We start from the raw sequence: 12867 nt of genomic DNA, 5'->3' as shown, positions 1-12867 counted from the left end.
GATAATTTCACTACTTGTACACACTATACAATATTTTTATATTTGATTATACATTTCAGTTACACGAACCTTCATTAATTCAGCCATTTTTAATAATCTTACTGTGGATATTAAGAAACTGTCATCTAAAAACATAATACAAAATACCCAGGATTCAATCTGACCATATGACCATTTGTTTGACTTGTGGAGGTAAAAGGAAAGTTGATCCTGAACCAAATCCAGAGCACTTCTCAGCTGGTTTCGGATAAAGTTTAGTTCAAATTTGGTGCATTCACCAGACACAATAGAAGTTTGTGCAGTACCTCTCTCTCGTCAGCCTTATCATATCGAATTTTTATTATGAGGTGAACTATTCCTTTAAACACAGTTTACTCTGTAGGCAACCTCACATTTAGGTAAGAATAATACATTGTCTTTACAATACAAACCTGTTGGGTTCCTGTGAAGCAAAACAGGTATCAGAGTTTGATTTTGTTTCCTAGGTGATAAGTCTCTTTGTTCTGGTATCCTCTTTTATGGCTCACAGACTTGGAAACAAAGCAGGCTACGTGAGGTTATGGCTACTTGGTTTTTCAGTCACCCAACACTCTTTGGCTTCCATTAAACATATTACCTTACAATGATGTGTACGTGTGTGAGAGTCTGTTTGACAGGAGGAGGAAATGACTGTCTGAAAACTGTCAGCACGAAAAGCCCAGATTCCGTTCAGTCTGTCTAAATCTGTTGAACCATCGTTATAAGATTCATGAAGCTTTATTGGCATGAAAATCGCCAGAGAATTAATAATATACATTGACAATGTGTCTACTAGCAGGGCCTCGCAACGTTTGAGATTTATGGGATTTGATTTCTGTTTGGGTGAATGTCACAAATCATGTCAAGCTGTAAGGTCATTGTTCACCCTAACACTAAGAGGGGGAAAAAGAAATAGTATTTTAGAAAAATTAAGAATATTTTAAGCAACTCTTGCCTCCAAATTCATCTCATTAACATAATGGGGGAAAAAACACTATTGAAATGTTGAATAAAATTAAATAAATAATTCCAACTTTATATATCATAGTACTTGTATATTGTTTATGTTGATTTAAATGAAAATCATAGTATTTAGTATTATATAGTAATGGAAATGACTAAAAAATTAACATCGAGATGCATTATGGTATTGTGAGTTTCAGGACAAAATGTGCATAATTGTTTTGAAAGAATGTCACAATTAAAAAGAAAACAAACAAAAAAAAACATAATTGTCTCTAATATATCTTAATTTTCTGAAAGGCAAAATTATATATTGTGTGTGAGATCTACACATTTCTTTTAATTAATAAAACAAGATATACACAGAATGCTTGTGTGATTGTGGATTGAGCTTAGATTCCAGTAATAACTGCTTCTGCATTTACTGAAACAAAGGGAAACTGTTGTGGAGTCAGCGGGCAAGTTTAACATCCTCCTGCAGGTTAGCAACATGCTCAACGTCTTCATAAAGCGTTAAATTACACACCACCTGTGGCTATTATGAAACAGGAGAAGCAAATAGCACAGCAGAGACATGTTTACATGTCTGAGCCTGAGTAAAAAAAAGAACAAAACTTCCAAACTGTCATCCCTACCTCTTCTTGCTGTAATAGATATCATGTGGTAGTAACATAAGGTGATTCTTTTTAGTCTGGATGCAGAAATTGCATTGAATTTTTTTTTTCTTTCAAATTGCAATAGAATAATTTGTGATGGTGAGTGGGATGCAACCTCTCAGGTAAATATATAATGTTACTATAACACAGTAAAGTTGAAAGCTATGTTTGATCATATACATCAGAGTCTATGTATATAGGATTTCCATTAATGGTGTTAATATTGTGTAGGTAAAACTGCAGCGAAGCCAGGAGTCACTACATGCAGTTGTGTTTGTCTGTTTCATTGGATTGGAAGAATCCATTCAGTGAAAGAATTTGTATATTGTCTCTCTCTCTCTCTTTCTTTTTTTTCTGTTGCATATTGCATTTTGAATATTGCATTGTGTATTAATGCTAACTATGCATATTGTGCTGTATTATATTGCACAATAAGGTGGTGAATGACAGTGACAGTATCAGTTGGTAATACCATGGTACACTGTTTCATAGCCTGGCTACCATGAACATCACCATAAAAGTTAACCACATTATTTGTACGCATTCCAAGTCTTCTGAAGACATTTGATTTAACAAAAATGTAACTGTTAACTGTTCATCTTTCATAAAAATGTTTCTTTTAAAGTGAGCATCGACATATTCACAAAAAGTGGAGAACGAAATTACCCACAAATCAGTGCGCTTCAGGCCTTTATGAAGTTGGACGAACATAAGTATTTGCGAGGAAAATGCGACAGTTACAATGCAATGATCACGATTGCGAGTTAATAAGAAGACACATCCGATATTACACAGTGTGCCCAAATAAACTCGTTTTGTCAAGTGATCTGAACTTCGAAATAACTTTGCACAACCACTTTAAAGAGCGATTAACAACGCATGCATGGAGCCGGTGAATCGGTTCGCGGATGATTCGGATCGCGAGTTTAAATCACTGACAGCTAACAGTCAATAACGGCCATCTGAAAGGAGAATAATCAGTGAATAACAACTTAGTTTGGTCCGTTTTTCAAGCAAAACTATCGTATGACTTCAGACAGCTTGGAATATGTCGCACTTGTCGAGTGAACCACTTATATGGTGATTTCAGGCTGTATCTCATAGACTGCTCATATTGCCACTACATTGAAAATACGTTTGGTTTGGCATGAAGGTGAGTAAATGAAGAGCATCTTTGTTTTTGACAGGGATTGCGCCTGCAGTACCTCTCCTCCGCCGTTAGAGGGCATCACTATCTGAGCTGCGGGAGCTTCAAGGTAATAACCTGCTTTACACACCGTAAACCACACAGGCATCGTCACGCACCGGCCTGCAGGGATCCACCGCATCTCGACGAGGAAAAAAATAAGACGAGAAATCTTCTTTTTGCTTTTGACGCGAACCTATTTTTCATCCAGGGACGTTAAGATAATGTTTTTCTCCATCCCGCATCCCTGCTGGAAGAGGATGTCATTATTTTCACGCCGTTGTCTCTGATCAAGGTGAGGAATGGATAATATGCGGCGATTTCAGCGGAGAATAACATGATCACCTGCGTATTTTACCCTTAAAATGACATTCCGCATCCACCCAAGCCTTTATTTGGAATAATAATGATCTTATCCTTTCTATATCACCATAATGTTCTTTTATTACAATAATTGCATCACCTTATACAGGCAGGTCAAATGAACTAACGCGCAAACGCGCTCTTTGTCTGGTTGCGGGCGCGCGCTCAATCAGTCAATCAATCAATCCATCCATCGCCTTATTTGCGCTTCCACGCGCGTGGAATGCGTCGAGTCTAACGAAGCATCTTCGAGGGGATCAATGGAGCCTTTCCTGCAGATCGCGCCGCACTCGCTGGCCATCGTGCTGTCGCGCGTCGTGGCGGAGGACGCGCCCGGAGTGACGGAGAGCGAGGAGCCGCCGCACCATCACACCGGCTACGAGATATTCGCCGACTTCAAATCACTGAACATGAAATATTTCTGGAATAAGATGGTGGCCGATGCCATAGCCGAGACCTTCTTCCTGGGCTGGATAGACGAGCATGTGTTGCTGATCCAGGGGAAGGAGGATCACCTGGAGGTGTTGAGGGAGGCTTGGATGAGGAGGTCCCTCAAACCACCGCAGGGCTTCGACATCAAATACCTCGGTAAGATTCATCTATGTGGTGCATATATGATGTTTATACAACGACGAGGACTTCATTAGTGGCCAGTCTTGCTCCTGGAGATCTTCCATTGACAAAGTACCATGGTTTTGAACATGGCACCAGGGTAGGGCCACTGGTTTTTGGACATGTTCTATCAATTTCATGCCACTGTTTTGGCCTGTCATGTTGTATGAATATGTTGATTATTCAGTGCCATGGTATTTATCAAGAGCCCTTGTATTATCAAGTTGTGTTGTGATATTATTAGGGTTTTTGGACAAGCACCATGGTCATGGTTCTTGGATATGTGGCATGGTAATTTTATGGTGTTCTTTGAAGTACCTTGAAGCAGCATGCAAATATAGCGGTCTATGAATCTTACAATCATTTACCATGGTATATATCAAAGTACCTTTTGTATTATCATGGTGCTATGGTTTTTGGAAATAAACCATGATAATGCCATGATTTTTGGATATATGTGCCATGTTAATTTATAGTTTTCTTTGAAGTACCTTGCATCTCCATGAAAATACTATGGTATTTGAAAATGACAGTCATTCATTACCATGGTATTATTACTTTTTGAACAGGTACCATGTAAATACTGTAGTATATGAATGTTTTTGTAGTAAATAAATGTGTTTCAGTGTTGTAAGTTGTCTTTCTACCTGAGATCTAAACTTTTCACGATTGCAGATCTCCAGGAATATGATTGGCCAGCTCTGATGTTTATATTTAAATCTACTTTTTTGGATTCTGACCTCATATGCAACCATTGTGCTTTTTAGAAAAAAAATATTTCATTGTCTAAAAAAAAGCATTATTTGCTTGTGCTTGCTTGTCCTGTGACGAGCACTGTACAAATCAAGTGTTTTTGGCTGTGTCTAAACATTAAGGCTACTGCTTTTCTGTAAAGTCAATGATTTAGTATTTTTGTAAGAAGAATCCTGGTGCAATGGCTTACAAGGCTATAATGTCAAGTCCAGTGATCTACAAAATTAAAGTGACCATTAAACAAGCAAGCATATATTTAAGTACTGTAGAAATGGTTATTGATTTGCTTGCTCAAAAAATGAAGGCATCTTAGTAGACGGGGTGCTACAAAAACATTCAGATGTGTATTGATGGTCATACACTCCCTGCGTATGCAGCGTTTTTCAGGTTTCGGACACAGCCTTTGTCTTCAGCTGTGAGATATTGAGGAATTTGATCACCTGTAACCTGAAACTTTCTTGTGATCATTAAAGCAGAGGATGCATGTGTTTGTTCTCTTAAAGGAACAGGCCTTCCCTTCAGTGCTGGGGTTGTGCTATTGCATATTATGAGAATTATTGTGCACGTTAACATAGGTTTTGGTTGTCTCCTTGAAGATACTCTGAGTTTTGAAGTTGTGAATGAAGCTAATGTACTCACATCCTCATCAAGACCTGTGACGTTCAGCTCCATTATTCAGACTAATTAGTGCAGAAAACTGCTGTCCCATATTCAGCCCCATGGATACACTCTTGAGGACAGCAGCACTCTGTAGCTATTACTATTACTGCAGCTCTGTAGATTATGGGACAGGTCTGTGTATTGTGGCATGTTCTTAGTGTAGTGAAGGGAAGAGGAAGGAGCCTTGGTCCTTGACAAACAGCAGGTTTTTGAGGAGTGTCGCTGTAGGCGTCAGGGTTTTCTTTCTTCTGTCCTACTCTACTTGCATCTCTCTCTCTCTCTATCCCTGATCTCCCGCCCCTATTTTTGCAGGAGAAAGAGCTATGCTGTATCCGTCTCTTTGTGTTTGACATGTCTTGCGGAACAGCTGAGTTGTAGAGGGAAAAACCCTCTATTGATGGACAGAGACATTCTTTGCATGTTTACTTCACACAAAATAGTTCATTTTGATATTACGTTACAGAGTTTAAGACGAGAAAAAAGTTCAGAAAGTGATCATTGAGTTTTCAATGGTGTGTGAAAGTTCTGATCTTCCAAGAGAAGAGAAACATAAAAGTGTTTGTTTTGTGGTGCATTGAATGGAATTTATTACTATTGCTATAACTAGGCCAGTGGTTCTCGACCAGGGGGCCTCAAAGTGATTTAAAAATAAGGCAAAACAAGCATTAAAATAAGCTAAAAATCTAGAAATTTTTTACAATTATTAAAAAAGTTTAATACATTTTTTTTTTTTTTAGCTTAATTTTGATTTTTTTTTTTTTTTTTTTTTACCTAGAAATGTTGTTTCAATTCATAAAATCTTCTACCTCTGTGAGCATTTTTATGCATTTTAAGCTCTAAAATATTTTAGTGGGTAGAAATTGGGAATAAAAATAAAATACAGAACTCTTAACTAGTGATTTTAAAATCACTTTGTCAGTTGACTGAACGATCAGTAGACTGCCTTGAATAATTAACCTAGTTTTGGGTTTACCTTACTCTGATTGTACTCATTTCTTATGGCAAAGCATACTTCAGTTTTTTTTGTGTATGTGAGGGTCAGCATACAGTGCGCGTGAGACAAATTACGTCACCAAAATAGTACAAGCGTACTGTAAGCGCACCATCTGATTTTTGTAACCGTTTGTACTTTGCATGCGCAGGCCGCACATGCGCATTGACTTGGTTTTGCACTAATGAGTTGTTCCACAAGGTGGCACCACTGTCGTTGTTTCACAGTAGAAAATGAAACTAAAGGGATGGAACAACAGATGGCTGCATTGACAAGCGCTTGTGTGAAAGGGTTATGAGATAGCAGCTAGCTAGTGTATGCATGCAAAAATGAATAGGGATGCACCGAAATGAAAATTCTCGGCCGAAACCGAAAATTCTGGATGCACTTGGCTGAAAACCGTAATCGAAAATGCTTCGTAATAGTTATTTATTATTTTATTAAATAATAAAAAGTAATTTAAGACTTTTTAACTGAATTCAATTGAATTCAAATCATTTGCTCTTGTTTGTTTGTTTGTTTTTTTTTGTAGCTGAGAGTTGATAAACTGTTTAGCTCCGGTTTAGCTTTGGGTAAAACACAGCGCTTGTCACTGTCACTTTTTACCCAGTTGGAATTCATTAACATACGCATTTTTAACTATCAAATCGGATGTTTACGAAGCATTTGTGAATCCGGAGGAGAGTTTTCAGTCCGTTTTTCATGCAAATTACTCAGAATTTACTCCTATATTTGCGAATGTTTCATGAATGAGGCCCAATGATTTTAATGACAAAAAATAAAATAGAAGACAAAAAATAGCAAAACAATAAAATTGGACAGAAAATATATTAACATTAAATATCAATGCATTATTTTTACTCATTATTTTTTTTTTTGTCTAATTATCCAAATATTGTATAGTCCTTCAAAGCTGTTTTCAGAGCATAGCAGGGAGCAGATCAGTGAAAGAGAGGGTTAGGGCAGCAAAAGATTAATCGCATTCAAAATAAAAGTTTGTTTAAATGCTATATGTGTGTATTCTGTATATATAAATACACACACATACATCTATATATTAAGGAAAAATGTTGGAATTATGTAGAAAGTGTGTGTTATATATATATATATATATATATATATATATATATATATATATATATATATATATATATATATATATATATATATATATATATATATATATATATATATATATATATATATATATATATATATATATATATACACACACAGCCACAGTCAGTCACACACACACACAGTGTGCAAACATACATTTTTATTTTGAATATGATTAATCATTTTGCAGCCCTAGCGAGGGTAGCGTTGTTTTACCATTTTAATTTTCGGGCCGAAAATTCAGTGCATCCCTAAAAATAAAGTATACATTGGGCTTTAAGGCCCCCAATATACTTCAAACAAAATCGAAGAACAAACTGATATGACGTCATTTCGAACAAAATCAGGCTTTTCTGGGCTGTTTTGAACTGCCGAAACGAACTCAAAACAAACTACGTTTCGGCAGTTCGAAACAGTCCACCAAAGCGAACTTTCTGGGGGAGTTCGTTTTGGCTCCTAAACACCTTTGAGCTACCATTGGTCCGTGGCGATTACGCAATCGTTGGGTGTGTTCTGGAGCTCCACCTTCTTTGACGCGCAATTCCCACCCCCCGCCCCCCACGCTTGGTTCTCATTCAACAAAGGTCAGGCAGGGGAACAACATCTCCAAGTCACTAGCAACATAAATACACGGTGTCGAATAGCTGAGCTGCCACAAATAAATCCGCACTTGTACGATTGCTCACAGAGAGACTTTAAAGATTCAGAGAAAGATTTAATTCCTAGAAAGAAATTGCAACGAAGCTTGGTGTCGATGACCCGGAGTTATGCAAAAAGCGACGTAGAGAAACATCAGATGCAAGTTTTCCAAAGCCATGAAAAGAATGAAATGAAAGAGTAAAGATATAGAGAGTAAAGGTAGCAAGTACCAAATACATGTTTTAAATAAATGTTACAGCATACTGCTGCTGTCGTTGTTCTTTCAATAAGCTAATTTAAAAGGTATGCAATAAAGGAAATGCCAAAAGAACATACAATAATAAACCTTTGTTTTTATAAAATTATGACAACACATAAAATATAAAAACATGTAATAATTTATCCAGTTTAATAAAAGACCTAGATACACCTTCATTGCATCGTTGTTGTGTTTAGGGCATACACGCGAGAGTTGCGACACACGTGTACATTAATCTACACCCCGCCTCCAGCAGCATATTGGAATGTTCGAAAACAGTATACTGTCGCTCAGCCTTTTCGAACTTCTTTTTGCCCCCAAACGTTTTATTGTGAAATCTAACAGTTTGTATTTGGGGATGGGTTACGAAAAGTGTTATTGGTACTGTTTTCTGTATTTAGTGTTAGGACAGAGGTTTTCAATTTTTTTTGGTTTAATCTTTCTATATGTTTAGATGGAAAGATTCATCCAAAAAATCTATTTAGCTGGCTTTTTTTTTTTTTACATCCTAAAATTATTGTGAACATCTTAACACCTGCACCATTTTTGAAAAAAAACAAAAACAAAAAAGATACTTTAAATTGAGGAGAGATGTGCTATTACTTCTATTACTTTTTAATCAGACTTTTTTATTCTGGACTGGCTAAAGATAAAACTTAAGAAACTTTAAAAATTTAAGAAGGGACATTAGAATATCTAGCAACAACCCAGACCAGATCCTCCTAGAAACAACTTGACAACCACACAGAATAAATCTGTCTGTTCCTTTGCACTACACTTAGAGTCTGAAGTGTTGAAAACAGGTGGCTGTTAGCGTTCTTTGTTCTCTCATGAAGTGAAGCCAGTGTTAAATGATGTGATAACATAAGCTCAGATAATATTAGGTTGTGCAGTGCAGTTATGCAGATTATGCACTTTCTAAACGGCAGCTTTTAAATGACAAAATTTACTTTTGGTAAATTATACCGTGACTCAGGCAAGCATGCCTTAACAACATTGATTGAGTCTATGTGTGTGTGTTTGAAAAATGTGTGCAGGAATGAGCCATTTCTCATTTGCCCATGGCTGAATGAGGTGCTGTGTGGTCTCACCTGTGTGCATTGTTTCCAGTCAGCTCTCTCAGGTGTGTGAGTGAGTGAATGAGTGTGTGTGTTGTGAGTGAGTGTGTGTGTGTCTGTACAGGCTGATTCCGGGGAGGGGAGAGAAGGCCATGCCCTCAACTGACTATACTGCTCGTAAATCTCACCCCAGTTTGAGATTTTCCTGTGCAATGATCCAAGACCTTTTTATTGCAGTGAAATCCTGAGCTCAGTAATTATAAGAGAAACTAGAAACCCACTCAGAACAGTATGAGAGCAACATTTAGCTCTATACATTGTCAGTGCTGCATTGCTTTTAACTCGTGACCTGCACTTAGAGCGAACTCAAGCAAACCTTTCTCAGCCTGTGTTTCACAATGTAATTAGCTTTTTTCTCCATACATCTACATTATATCCACACATGCTGATACAGCCTTATTGTAAATGTAACTTTTTTTTTTTGTTGTTGTTTAGAGTCTTGCCCTGCATTTTCCGTATTGATGCTGTGTGTGAGCAAAGCCATAAGATTAATGTTTTAAAAGCATGTGCGAGGTTAGGACTCTGACGTAAGCAGTCTGCTGTCAAAGAGTTTGAGCCAATCACAGAGTAATTAAGGAGCTGATGCAATTACCTCATGCATTTAGTTGAGAATCTCTTAAATTTTATTTCAAAATATTTTTTTAGTTTAGTTTTTTATATTTATATATATATATATATATATATATATATATATATATATATATATATATATATATATATATATATATATATATATATATATATATATATATTTCTTAGTAGTAGCAGTTGTAGTTAGTAGTAGCTAGTACTTAGTTTTATTTATTTGATTTTTGCATAAAGAAAACACAATTTTTTTTTTTTTTTGGATTTTATAAAATTACATTAAAATATTAAAAAAATGACACATAATGACTATTATTAGGACCAAAATTATGTATCCAAACTTATTATTCAGAACGTGTATTTAAAGTCATTCAGAATTCACCCATGTTTTTTAGTGAAATGTTTTTACGTTTTAGTTTTGTGAAGAAAGCAAGTCTTCGGACCGAAAAAGTCATGAGAAACATAAACATAACATGTATAAATGTTACAATTTTAAATATAAATGCTGTGAAATTCACAGTGCAAACAGATCTTGACCATAAAAATAGGCTTCACTATCTTTAAACAAAATGTAGTTTCTTATTTCTTTCTTTTGATTTTGGGATGAAATACGACCCAGACATTTATTTGACAAGTTTTATGAGATTGACCCCTCAGGCTCAGTGATTTTAGTATCAGTGACGGTCCACTTTTAAGGACGGTAGATTCAGCTCATTCTCGTGCTGTTCTTTTCTGTTTGGCTGGTGTTGACATGGCAACTGTTGTTGATTGGCGTCTTTTCAGATGTGGTCTAGATGCGGGCTGCAGTAGCTATACCAGTATGCCATCTAGCTGGTGATTTATGGATGACTAACTCCAGTCGGACGCATTCCAAAGCGCCTGGTTTGTTGGGGGTGGATATTACCACGTTTTCACAAGTAAAGAGTCATAAATTCATGGAGAGAACGTGTTTGGCATTGCTTGCACTCTTGACTAAGTGTGTTTTTGTTGGTCAGATTGCTTAAAAGGTGGCATGATATGAATATAATGAAATTTAATAACAAAGATTTTGACAAGCTTGATTTAGGCGAATAACTGTGGATTAGGCTGTTAATTAATACTAGTAAATGGTGTTATACTAGTTTTAAAAGCATCCTCATTGGAGAATTGCAAGGTGACGACTTGCTAGAGAGGTAGCGCTGGTGGTGACTCAAAGGGACGTCATGAAGCTGAGAAATACCAGAGCGGTGCAGTGGTGTCTGTGGTACTCCCAGCGGTGAGGTCATCCTCATCTCATCCACTTAAGATGGATCAGAAGCAGGCGAGCAGGCGAGCCCAGTGGAGCTTTCAGGTGCATTGTGCACGGCTCCCCCTGCTGGTGCAGTACTGATAAGATTCATCAAGTGCTTTGCACACTAATCTAAATCCGCCTTACTCATGGCAATCTAACACATCCTGTGATTGCATACATTGTAATGCCTAGAGATTTACCTAAGAGGCTTCATGTATGGGTGAAATCATTCCTCTTGCTTGCTGCTGGATTGCAATTGTGAGCGTATATTTGGACAATGTTGAACATCTTCCTGCTCTAAACCTCGTGGAGCCAGTGCTTGTAAAATTAAGTTTTCAGGTAATTTAATGCTAGTGAGGTCAACATGACATCATAACTGTCAATCTTCATTATTCTAAAGAAAAAAACATAATCATTATTTATTTAATTCAGCTGTTTAATGCAGGTGAATGAACATAAAAAAATTAGTAGAAAAAAATCAGTTTATATTGATTCAGAAATATGTCACATTCAAAATTGCTGGCTCATACATTACCTTTTCACATCCCTATTATATACTGTATGTTGTTTAAATTTTAAACCATTTTTAAATATGGAAATTATATTACTACTTTACTTGTATTATATCACAATTAAGTGAACCTAGGGTTGAATCTAAATAATTCCTTTTACTTTGAGCAGCTGTATGTGTGTGTGTGTGTGTGTGTGTGTATGTGTATGTGTATGTGTGTGTGTGTGTGTGTGTATGTGTATGTGTGTGTGTGTGTGTGTGTATGTGTATGTGTGTGTGTGTATGTGTGTATGTGTATGTGTATGTATGTATGTGTGTGTGTGTATGTGTATGTATGTATGTGTCTGTGTCTGTGTCTGTGTAATAGCATAAAAGTGCAACATTTTTAAATTTATTTTTGTTTGGACACTCTGAAATGACAAACTATGAAATTATAGGATACAATTTTTGAATATAAACTTAATATTCAGAACTTGTTTTTAAAATCACCCATTTAAAAGAAAAAAGAAAAAAAAAAGAAAAATGGGCTATTTATTTATTTATTTTAGGAAAACACTGGCACTAAAGGTTAGTGATGGATTTGAATCCTGGTTTTTCTCACTCATTCTGGTCTATTTAATGAAATTATAGAAAGTCTGCATGATAATATCAGTTTCAAAAGACTGTTAAAATACTGATGTGTGTTTATGTAATAAATTATTTCTGGCTGACCTCCTGATGTGATGTAAATATCATAAATATATTGCAGAACTACTTCATATAAATTGAAACAATCATATTGGCATGTGTCAGGATTCAGGAATGACCCTGCTGGTGTAATTCACATGTTGCTGTGTCTTGTGGTGTTGGACTATTTGGACTATTTCTCCCCACTAGAGGGCAGAATCAGATAGCAATTCATTATCAATGGTTGGACTAAAGGGGTTCTTGATTGTGCATTGTGTTTGAAAGAAATAATAGGTCTTTGGTTCACTGTTGGTGTGATTCTTTCCATACTTTTCACAGTTTAATGTCAAGAAGGACACATCAATACCAGTAAGCTTTTGCTTTTGTATACTGCTGTCACAATGCTCCTAAGTAGTCCTTTAACAGTCATGGGGTTGCCCTGTTTTATATCTAAATTTCCAATTTTTTACTTCTATTTTCTTTAATTGTCTCCTTTCT

At 36.2% G+C, this 12867-nt stretch overlaps 1 protein-coding gene across 4 annotated transcripts in view; it reads left to right on the top strand.

Moving 5' to 3' along the window:
- Positions 1–2356: 2356 nt before the first annotated feature.
- stox2b (storkhead box 2b) overlaps positions 2357–12867 on the top strand; it is a 70316-nt gene continuing 59805 nt past the window's right edge. The window contains exons 1-2 of one of the 4 annotated variants that reach the window (XM_058797979.1): positions 2357–2717; positions 2825–2893. Coding sequence is in view for 2 of the 4 variants with exons in the window: in XM_058797971.1 (XP_058653954.1) it covers positions 3447–3774 (328 nt within the window). In the remaining 2 variants the exon portion in view is untranslated. Of the gene's footprint in view, positions 2718–2824; positions 2894–2920; positions 3775–12867 lie in introns of those variants that run through there. The other 3 variants (XM_058797971.1, XM_058797977.1, XM_058797970.1) reach the window with 3 other exon arrangements.

This window comes from Onychostoma macrolepis, chromosome 14 (genome assembly GCF_012432095.1).
Source record: "Onychostoma macrolepis isolate SWU-2019 chromosome 14, ASM1243209v1, whole genome shotgun sequence".
Classification (NCBI taxonomy): Eukaryota; Metazoa; Chordata; class Actinopteri; order Cypriniformes; family Cyprinidae; genus Onychostoma; species Onychostoma macrolepis.
The sequence above is the reverse complement of the archived record's forward strand: the minus strand, read 5'-3'. Positions and strand labels throughout refer to the sequence as shown.